This window comes from Culex pipiens, chromosome 2 (genome assembly GCF_016801865.2).
Source record: "Culex pipiens pallens isolate TS chromosome 2, TS_CPP_V2, whole genome shotgun sequence".
Classification (NCBI taxonomy): domain Eukaryota; kingdom Metazoa; phylum Arthropoda; class Insecta; order Diptera; family Culicidae; genus Culex; species Culex pipiens.
In genome coordinates this window covers 196,774,687-196,785,655 of record NC_068938.1, presented here as the reverse complement: position 1 = coordinate 196,785,655, position 10,969 = coordinate 196,774,687, and the positions used below count along the sequence as shown (strand labels likewise).

The 10,969-nt window shown below is 37.0% G+C and overlaps 1 protein-coding gene and 1 long non-coding RNA gene across 2 annotated transcripts; one reads left to right on the top strand and one right to left on the bottom strand.

The window, feature by feature from the left end:
* Positions 1–2,459: 2,459 nt before the first annotated feature.
* On the bottom strand, positions 2,460–10,498 carry LOC120415861 (mitochondrial uncoupling protein Bmcp). Its single transcript, XM_039577498.2, has 4 exons — positions 10,172–10,498; positions 9,505–10,069; positions 9,370–9,430; positions 2,460–3,468 (listed from the first exon to the last, which is right to left on the bottom strand). Exons 1-4 carry the CDS (start codon positions 10,236–10,238, stop codon positions 3,169–3,171), a joined length of 993 nt encoding a protein of 330 aa, XP_039433432.1. The 5' UTR covers positions 10,239–10,498; the 3' UTR covers positions 2,460–3,168.
* On the top strand, positions 3,630–6,059 carry LOC120415862 (uncharacterized). The gene is made up of 2 exons (XR_005605272.2): positions 3,630–5,687; positions 5,738–6,059. It is a non-coding gene; the product is annotated as an uncharacterized LOC120415862 (long non-coding RNA).
* Positions 10,499–10,969: the final 471 nt, after the last annotated feature.

Sequence of the window (10,969 nt, the reverse complement as noted above, 5' to 3'; positions counted from 1 at the left end):
AGTACGCCCGAATCCAGGAGGACGGGGTTGACGGGGTTCGGTCGAGGGCTGACCTGTCGAAGTCCTTGAGGAATGTGGTGCTGGCTTTTTCCTCTTCTCCAGCGCCTCGAGGTAGGTCTTCCTAGCGGTGCACCCGCGGTAATTGGCAGTGTGGTTACCGTCACAGTTAGCACACTTCACGTTCCGCTTGTTCTGCTCGGCTTGGTTGTCCTTTCCCAGAGATGCTTTCTTGGGCAGCGTGCATGCAGCCGTGAGGTGGGCTGCACTGCACTTGACACACTTCGGCGCCAAAGTGCAGTTCCGGGAACCGTGTCCAAAACGTTGGCATCGGTGACATTGGGCAGCATCGGAAGGCCGTTTACTGAAGTATCTCCAGCTCACCATGAATCCTTCCAGCGATTTAACTTTGCGCAGGTCCTGGATCTTAACGGAACCGCGTTCGAAGTACAGCAGCCAGAGAATCTGGTCTCCGACCTCGGTTACCTTATGCGAGAGTACTTTAGCTTCTCGCGGATAAATATTTTTTTCGCGAGAATTACATCCACAAATTCCTTGGGTGGCACTAGGATGGAGAACCCAGTCACCACTACCTTTACCGGAAGGTTTTCCGGCGAATCATGCGTGTAGTACTGAATGTTTGCATGTTTCAGCGTTTTCAGAACTTTCTCGAAACGCGGGCGATCTCGTGTGATGATGTTTACGGACGACTTGTTAATACGCATCAGGCTTGGCATCAGGTATTGACAGTCGGCATCCGCCAATGCTCCCTCGATTTCAACAGCTGGGCGACCAGGCACTGTAATCGGTGGCATTTTTTTGTTCGATTTTTTTGACTCTTGCTCCCCCGCGGTGGAGGTGCCCTTAGCCTGCGACGGTGTAGTAGTAACACCATCGCCACCACTGACGTCGTCGTCGTCGTCTCCTTTGTTGTCATCAGACAACGCAGCGAAACCGTTTGAGGTTGGAACCGCCGTCGAGGATGTTCCCGGCTTGTTGGTGGATAATCCACTGGTTCCGGGTTGGCAAGTGCCGCTAGTCCACGCGTACGTATGGGGCTACGCGCAGGTACGTAGTTGGATGGCAGCTTCAGCAGGTTTGTTGACCGTTTGGAGCCAGACGAGGAGGTCTTTCCGATGCTGCTGCAGGAACTGGCCCGGCCACGTCCTCGAGGTGAACTCGAGCTGCCACGGCCGCGGGTGTTCCTGCCCATCGTGCGGGGAAGAACTCGCGATTAATACAACGCACTTTCACCGTAAATCGAAAAAAATTCGCGGAGCATCAGGGTAACGACCCCAATGATTTTAGAAATTTAGAATTAAACAAAATCGGGAATCTCAGAAATTTTAGGTATTTCTGTTATTTTAGAACTTCAGAAATTTCTATTTTTAATAATAATAGTTATAAAAATGGTAGTGAATTCATTAATTCAATGACTTTTCTAAATTTTAGAATTTTCAAAGATTTTGGAATGTTAGAACTTTTAAGAGTTTTTACTATTTGAGAGATTCCAGGAATTTTAGTAATTCTAGGGATTCCAAAAATAAAAAAAAATTGATTTTGATGATTGTTTTGGAATTCAACAAATTTCACAAATAATACGTTCCTGGAATGTGGGAATTTTAGGGGTTTCTGAAATCTTAAAATTTCTATTTTTTTGGTTTATTAGGTTTTTTTTATTTTTTTCAATTTCAATAGTAGAGAAATGTATAAATTTTAGGAACGTTTGTAATCTAAGAATTCCATGGATTTATGAATTTTTAAAATTTTTTGATGTTTCTGAATGTTTAAATTTTCAATTCAATTAGTGTTTATTAGAATTTAATAGTTCTGCTCCAGGATGTTACATTTGCAATTCAGAGAGAACCTTTCAACTGAGATTAATTCAAAAGCCTTTACAGGGAGGGTACATGTTTCTAAGTTTAGATTTTGCTAGCTAATTGCTCTTTTAGGGAAAAAAATTCTGGATTTTTTATATTTTTTAAATTTCAGGAATGTGAGAAATTAGTGTATTTTGAGAATTTTAGAAATTCCTGAAATTTTTTGATTGCTGTAATTTTAAAATATGTTAGGAATTTTGAGAATTTTAGGAAATTCAATTTATCTATAATTTTTAGGATGTTTTCTTTAGAATTTTAAGAGTTTTAGTATTTTTAGAGATTTTAGAAATTCGAGATATTTATGGATTCCCGGATTTTTTTAAAATTTTATTATTTTAAGAAATTTAAATTTTTTGAAATTGCTGGATTTGATGATTTTTTTTAAATTTTATAACAGTTTAAAAATTATAAGAATTTTTGGAATCTCAGATTTTTGTAGTTGAAATTTTCAGAGTTTTAAAAACGTTTTTTGAGGTTTCAGGAATATGCTTTATGGTTCTTTTTAGAGCGTGCCCAAGTATGCTTGAAAAAAAGTGTTTTATTTTGGATTTTCTTTCAAAACTAATTCTAGTAACAAAACAATGTGCTTTTACAACTTGGTTTATTTTTCGTTCAAAATATAAATTTGAAATAACATCTACTACTTATACAAGAGTTTCGTACGGCGGATAATTTACTCGGTATGTAGGTTTTGTTTCCTTGTTTTTCCTACTATTGTTAGTTTTTTTTGTGTGTGGTGTTTCATAAATATCTCTAGCCATAATGTTTTGGTTAACAATAATTTTCGTCTTACTCAGTAAAGATTAAACGTACCAATAATTCGCAGCGAAAACATTTTTTTTTTCAATTTTGAATAGGAGATCTTTACCGGTTTCTAGCGGAAGTTTTACTTCTAGTTTTTTTAGGGGGTGATGATTTTGAATCGTGTTTTTAATGCACTTTTTGTTAAATGCCTCCAGAGCTTATTATGGAAATGAGTTCGATAAAGAAATGCGCTTCTTTTATTTGCAAAAAGAGATAGAAAAAAATAACTTTGGTACCGACAAATACAGCGACTCTAAGCCCCAAGATCAGGATTAAATTCTAGGTTCTTAACTGATAAAAAAGGCAAAACCTAATGCGACCTGTTTGTTTCAATGCTTGTTGCAATCATATGTAACGTAATATTGGGTGAAAGTGACCCTCTTTCGACGCACTTTCCAAAGATTCATTTTGCTACTTACAACAACGACATTCGTCCCATCTCACTCGCGCGCACACTTTCACTCATTCCGTCCATCTCTCTTTCTCTCTAGTACATCTGCTTCAGCTGCTCGTACGTGATGAAGAAGATTATGTTCCAGGGACCCATCCGGACCCAGGTCGGCACGAAGCCCTTGTACAGCGCCCGGAAGCCCTCGTTCCGGACGGTTTGGATGGCACAGTCGAGCGAGCCGGTGTAGAACTTGTGGTGGTGACCGCTCCCCACGCTGGATGGTGGTGGCGTTACCGATGTAGATGGTGGAGGAACCGTGGCCGTGCCAACTCCACCACCGCCACCCGGATTGTGCAGCTGCAGCTGGTGCACGCGGCGTTGATTCATCAGACGGGTCTGGAAAACAATGTTTTTATCGTTTTTTTTTTTTTTTTTTTAGTAAGACCGTTGCAAATATTGTTTGAAGTTTATGTCCCTCGACTCTGACGAGAGTCGAGGGGGGGGGGGGGGACAAAACAATAAAAAAGTATAAAAATTTAAATTACGAGCCAAAAATATCTAAGTATTGACGAAAATTTTATTTTTTGCGAAAAATAATTTTTTTGCGGTGCTGTACATTGGAATTTCATAAAAATTCAAAACATTTTTAAACAAGCCCAAACATGCTAAATATGATTATCAATGCAGAAAAATGCATTTTAGATTGTTTTCAGTTGATTAGACTTCTATTTTCATGGAAATTTTGAAGTTTTTTGGAAAAATATTTTTTTGCCCTCTGATTTTTCAGACCAATTTTGAAGGGGGGGGGGGGGGGAGGGGGGGCGACATAAACCTGGAAAAATATTTGCAACGGCTTAAGAGGATTTAAAAAAAATCTATGAAGTCCTAAATGAAGAAATGGTTTTTTCCTGAAAAAAGGTATTAGACTTATATTTTGATATTTATAAATTTAAAATATTTTACCATAGACGAACAGACGTGAGCTGTTAGTAAATCTCTTTCAAATCGGGATCGGTGGTGTAGTTGTAAAGGAGCCATTACACTACGGCAAACAAACAAACAAACTCGCATTTTTTGACAGTTTGCCAGATTGCCAGCTTTGTTTTTGCCTGAATTTGTTTGTACAAACGTCAGCCTGCATACATTTTGCCTTGTTTGGCAAACTGTCAAACACGAAAAAGTGCGAGTTTGTTTGTTTGCAGTAGTGTAATAGCTCCTTAAGCGTGGTTGCCCAGCGATGGAAAAATCATCACAAAAAAAAATCGGAGTGGAACATGGCTCTCCTCTCTCACGCACGAAAGATCAGAAAAAGAAATCTAAAAAAAATCATCATTTTGATTATTCGACGGAACATCTTTTTCACTACTACACTTGCTGGAGTAAGGTCACAATTTTTCTTTTATTATTCGATTATCCAAATTTAAAAAAAAAACGTTACTTAATCCACCTATAGGTGGTTGGTGCCTTCCTCACATTTATGGTTTACAATAGGGTCCTAGCACACCATTTGTTTTGCTGGCCGGTACAAAATTTAACCTCAATCTTTTTCATGTACGTATACGCAATACATGCGCACGTAAAAAAGCAAAGCAATCCACTTTAACGAACCCCGGGTCTTTTTGTGGTCTCTGTTGCAAGTTTCTGCTCATTTCTAGGCGTTATGTGTGGTGAGTCACCCAAAACCTCTTTTACGCAAATGGACCGACGTTTTACTACCCCATCCGACAGAAGGCCAGGAGGATAAAGCGGGAATCGAACCCGCGCCCCATAGCAACATAGGGATCGGCAGCCGAAGCCGCCAACCAACGCGCCACGAGGCCTTACCTGCACACGTAGATAACTCTATTGGAGAGGGAAAAGGATGTCATTTGTTTTAACACATTGGACATCCCTTCTCCCTCACCACAATTATTCATGTAACAAAACATAGGATCTAATTTGAATCCTAAAATTGAACTAAAATTAGTAATATTCTTGTTTACAACGATAATATTTTTTTTTGATTTTGTTTTTTCACAATAGGTTTAAATTAGATTTTTAAATCAATTTTGAAAAATTGATTCCACGGCCGATTTTGACATAAAGTATTTTTCTTTAAACCTCGTTCCAAGGGGACCATAGTTGATCTATCGTAAATGTTGTCTTGACAAATTCTTTTATTTTTTGCAATAAAATCACCCTTATCAAGAATTACGATTCACTGAATTTGTTATATCACTTTTACATACGATTTTTTCAGTTCAACCTTTTTTGGTTTAATACTTGAACATTAACCTAATGAGAATTTTGGCTCTAGCATCGAGTCGATTAAGGCTTGTACGCGAGCCAAATCGAATCGAGGCTCGAGCTAAAATGCTCGACTTGAACTCTAAAATTTGCTTGAAAATGTGGGAAAACGAACTCTTGATTTTTGGTCAGTGTGTAGTAAGAGGTAATTTTGACGTTTGATCAATTCTCAATGTGAGTGTTCGTGCAAAAATGCAGAATCCATCTCCTGTTTTGCATTCTTCACAATGTCATCTGTTAAAAGCAATTCCAAACAAAATATGTATATTTTTTTAATTTTATCAAATTTCAAGTGGACGATCAAGTTTTGTGTGAAAAAAGGCTAAAAGGTAATTTTTGTTACAGTTATTTTAATAATTTCTAACCAGTTTCTTTGTAGTGTCTTTGGTCAAACTAAACAAGAGTGATGGCGGCGGCAGCGTCATCGTCGGTCTGGTCCGTTCCTGATCGACTTTCCAATACGACCGACGGAACAATTTCCTATCCCGGGACGATCCGTTGCAGATCGGCAATCGAAGATCCTGTCGCGGTAGATACAACGTTGTCTTCCAGACTACGCAATACGCGAGACCTTAAACGATGATGGATTTGAGGCAGCAGGAGGAAGTTTCATTTGACCACGAGTGGAGAAAGTCATTATTTATAAAAAATGAAAATAAATGAGAAAATATGTATCTACTTAGTCTTTGTTTCTTTGCAAAGAGGTCTTTCGATTTCTCATCCAACGATGGGTCGCATTGTGCATCCGAAAATTATTTTCATCAAATTATCTGAGATTTGGCTTCCAAAAAACGTAGAAATAACACTTAAGTGCTCATAACTTTTGATAGGGTAATCAGATCTTTGATGTTGTAGGCTCATTTGAAAGGCCTTTCAGTTATCTAACTAATGATGGATCACATGAATGACCCGGACACTTTTTTCATCGTAATATCTGAGATCCGGCCTCCAACAAGTGTATAAATAGCATTTAAGTGCTTATAACTTTTGAACTGGTCATCAGATCTTTAATGTTGTAGGCTCATTTGGAAGGTTTTTCAATTATCTAACTAATGATGGGTCACATGCCAGACCCGGACACCGTTATGATAGAAATATCTGGGATCCGGCCTCCGAAAAGTGCATAAATAACACTTAAGTGCTAATAACTTTTGATAGGGTTATCTGATCTTTGATGTTTTAGGCTCATTTTAAAGGTCTTTTAAATACCTTTCTGAAAATATATAGCATGACCAGTTTTCTTACAAAAACCACCCTTTTTACAATCTTCTGAACTTTAACTAAAATCGTTTTTTTAGCATAACTTTTGAAGTACTTAACTAAACTTAATGATATTCAAAAAATACTCAGGGGACCTGAAGACGGATCTAACGACACAGATCCGGACAAAATCGGTTGAACCAGTTCCGAGAAAAGTGAGTGAGAAAAAAAATTCTACGTCCATCCACACGCACAGACATTTGCTCAGAATTTGATTCTGAGTCGATATGTATACGTGAAGGTGGGTCTAGAAGGCCTATTTAAGAAGTTCGTTTTTCGAGTGATTTTATAGCCTTTCCTCAGTAAGGTGAGGAAGGCAAAAACTTTAGATAATCGAGTCTGGACTGTATTAGATAACTTTCAAAACATTTTTAAAGATACATCAAAAAGCCAAGACGACGAACTCATTATTTTTTTCAAAATCAAGCAAAACAATGTAAAAGGGCCGATGCCCAAGTGTAAACAAAGAGTCCATCCTGCTCACGTCAGTTGATATTTACCTTAGGAACGAGCAGGATAGACTCTTTGTTTACACTTCGACTTCGGCTCTTTTACAATGTTTTGCTAGAAATGTCCTTCTGTTTAAAGTTTCTTCAGAACTTTTTTTTTCTAAGTTCAAATTAAGATGCTTTAAATTCTATAAGCTAAGTACGGAGCTCGGAAGGAAAGTGGTCAAGAAAATTTTCACACTTTCTTTTCGTGACCCGTTTCGTTTGTTCTAAAATTTTGTAATTCTAGAATTTTGAATTCTGAATTTTTTTTTTTTCAAGATTATTTTTTAATTCAAAAATGCAAATATTTGAATTAAAAAGTTTCTAAATTATTGACTTTTTAAAATTTTAAATATTTAAATTCTGAATATGAGTATTTTTGAGTTTCTTAATTCCCAAACTTTTATTTTTTTGAGCGCTTTAAAACATACATTTTCAAAATTCTAGAATTAAAAAAAAGTTTTCTCAGTTTTTATATTTTTGAATTTTGATCTTTCTGAATTATTTGACTTAAAAATGTGGATTTTTTTATCTTTCAAAAAAAATTATATTTTCAAATCCTCAAACATATTTTTTTTTAATTTGAGACTTTTGAAAATTTATATTTTAATTTATGAATTCAATAATTATAACATCTTTAAATATTTTACACAATGTATTTTGAAACATTTCTTTTTATTTCTAAATTTTTCGATTTCTAAATTTTAAAATTTCATAATTTTCGATTTTTTTGCATTTAAATTTTCATATTATATTATTTTTAATAATAAATGTGTATTGCCAAGTCTTGTGTTTTTTAAATTCTGGAATTTAATTTTTTTAAACATACATTTTCAAAATTCTAGAATATAAAAAACAGTTTTCTCAGCGTTTGTAATTTTGATATTTCTGAATTATTTGAAATAGTAATGCGGAATTTTTTAATTTTCGAAAATTTAAAGTTTTCAAATACTTAACATATTTTTTTTTAAATTGAGACTTTTGAAAAATTATTTTTAAATTTATGAATTTAAATTATAAAATCTTTAAATATTTAAAATAGTGTATTTTGGATTTTTGGAATTTAGATTTTTATATTATTGAAATTACTTCAAAAAAAATTAATGTGTATTAAAGTCATGTGTTTTTTTTAAATTCCGGAATTTAAATTTTTTGTTTGCTTTGAAACATACATTTTCAAAATTCTGGAATATTCAAAAAATAGATAACTCAGCAGTTTAGACATTTCTGAATTTTTCGAAATAAAAATGTGGATTTTTTTTAATTTTCAAAAATTTCAAAACATAAAAAATATTTTTTTTAATTTGAGATATTTTAAAATTTATATTTTAATTTATGAATTTAATAATTTTAAAATCTACAAATATTTTTGGTTGTTAATTTAAAAAAAATTAATTTTTCAATTTCCGAATTCTCAAATTTTAGGATTTAAGGTTTTTTAAATTTTGATTTTTATATTATTGAAATTAATTTAAAAAAATAAATGTGCATTGTCAAGTCTTGTATTTTTGAAATATAGGTTCCAGAAACCTTGAAATTCTACATTTTTGAAATTATGGAATTTGAGACATTTTAAAATTTTGAATTTACATAGTTTTAAATGTTTGTTTCAGAAATTCTAAATTGCCTATTTATTATTTTGAAATTGTTTTAATCTAATTTTAAATTTGGCGATTGTTTACGCTCTATACAAACCTTATTTTTATGGACAATTATCCACGAGGGAGGAGGAGAGGGGAGGGGAATGCGGTTGAGATTTCCAAAAAAATGTCCACGTGGTTTATGGATGGTCCCTAATTAGTATCTTCTATCTTCCACAGTTGAAATTTAACTTACTTTGTGTAAAATAATCACGAGATATCTCTTGTTGACACTTTTAAACAATGGCAAATGACGCCAAAGGTCCGTTTTGCCCCATGTTGCCAACGGTTCATATTGATTTCGCCACACTATTTTTCTTTCCGTTCTCGTTTTCACAACAAGGTGGCTCTAGTGAATACTGATTCATGATTTTTTGTTGAAATGTCCTATTGTTCACGTCTGTTCGTCTGTGATTAAATTACATTTAATTTAAAAATATCAAACAACATTTTCAAATAATTCAATTCTTCGAACCATTCAGAATTTTAAAGAATAAAATAGAAAAAAAAAACTAAAATAAACTACAGACGGAATGAATTTATACCAAAATGAGAAAACCGATAGAAACATGCACAATTTGAACCGATTTTAATGAATCTAAACCTTTAAAAATACTCACCCTGATAACATCGATCGGCGTTGACGCGACTGCACTTCCCAGGCTGGCAATAAAGCTGGATCTAAAACCGTAACAGAAGAATAAGTCCGGATTAAAGTGATAACTCGCAACTAATCCTCGCGACATCTCACTCACATGAAATGATTCGCCACCTGATCGCCGAACGTCTCCATCAAGTGCAGCTTGCAAAAATCGTACACCGGTAGTTCAACGGCCGCTATCACCGCTGCCCGTTGCGCCGTCGGTCCCACCCCGCGCCACAGTCCCCGCACGCCCTCGTGCACGTAAATCTCCTTGAAGCACCGCACCAACCCGGCGTTGTTCGTGCCCTTCCCGCTGACCTGCATGCGCACCTTCAGCACGTCAGTCGGATTCGCGATGGCACTCGAAACGGCCCCGGCCACCGTCGCACACCCGGCATTGCACCACAGGTTCTCGTTCCCCGCCTTGTCCAGCAACCAGCCCCGCTCGGTGGCGACCTTCTTCAGCGTGTAGTACGTCCCAAACTTGATCGTGCCGTACGTGGCCTGCCGCAGAACCGCCGGCCAAATACCCGAGTAGAGCGCGTTGATGCCTTCCTGTTTGGAGATTTTTATGAACGCGTCCGTCATGCCGCGGTACCGGAGCTCCGCAAAAGATTGATCAATTTTCTGACCTTGAATTTGCAGGCGCGTCTTTGTTGTGTCGATGGGAAAGGTTCCTGCAAAACACGGGAAGCGCAAAACACGCAAGATTACTATCGCTGATTGCATAAGCTCGCAAGAGGCCTCAATGTAAACAACACTCGTTCTGGAATCCTCACCGAATTCCGCCGTGATGGAGGCCACCCCGCCGTACACGAACGGACGCCAGTCGCGAATTTCTCCCATCACTTGCTTCGTTCAGCTGGTGTCCCCTCCTTCCGGCAAATGATAATCTTCCGGCGAATTCGACTGTGCGTAAAATTCCAGCAAACTAAACCCTTCCAACACTTTTCACGCTTTACGCTCACGGGCGGTGAAAACCTCCTGCTCCCAAATGTAATTATTTCTGTCGATTGCTGGTTGAAGGACGTTTTCCCGCAGCACCGTCCTCGTCGCCGCACACGAACCACTTTCCGGCTCACTTTTGCCTCTTCGCGGAAATTTTGTTCCTTTGACAGTTCTCGGTCTTGTTTTGATTTTTGGCAGGGGTGCCAGCCCCGGCGACTCGAGAGAGAAGAACACGGGCATGGAGTTAGCCCGTTGCGAACGAGTGCCATCTTTGTGTGAGATTTTACGGTTTGAAATAACTGCCGTCACAGACAAACAAAATTGGTTTCAGTTCAATCTGGAAATTTAAATAAATATTGCTTATTGCGAGATAAAATCAAGTTTCTCTATCGCTGCAACTGTCAGGAGATTATAGCCACCAAACTGCCGCGGAGTAAATATCAGCAAATTGAACTGAAATTCAACGTTGATTTGTGTCGTGACTTTCCCCCGATTTATTCCGCGAATTCCGAATATTTCGAACCAAATAATAAGACACGTCTTTTCATGCCAAAGCAAAACACACGACTGGTTTATTTCTCGTTTGCTCACGCACACATTCTCAACTTCTCTCTCGGCTTGCCTGCTCT

Excerpts from the sequence above, each read along its gene's own strand:
- LOC120415861 (XM_039577498.2), bottom strand. The coding sequence starts at position 10,238 with ATGGGAGAAATTCGCGACTGGCGTCCGTTCGTGTACGGCGGGGTGGCC. Across the intron at positions 10,070-10,171 it reads CTCCATCACGGCGGAATTCG|GAACCTTTCCCATCGACACA; the intron begins GTGAGGATTCCA and ends CGTGTTTTGCAG. Across the intron at positions 3,469-9,369 it reads CGCCGATCGATGTTATCAGG|ACCCGTCTGATGAATCAACG; the intron begins GTGAGTATTTTT and ends ATTGTTTTCCAG.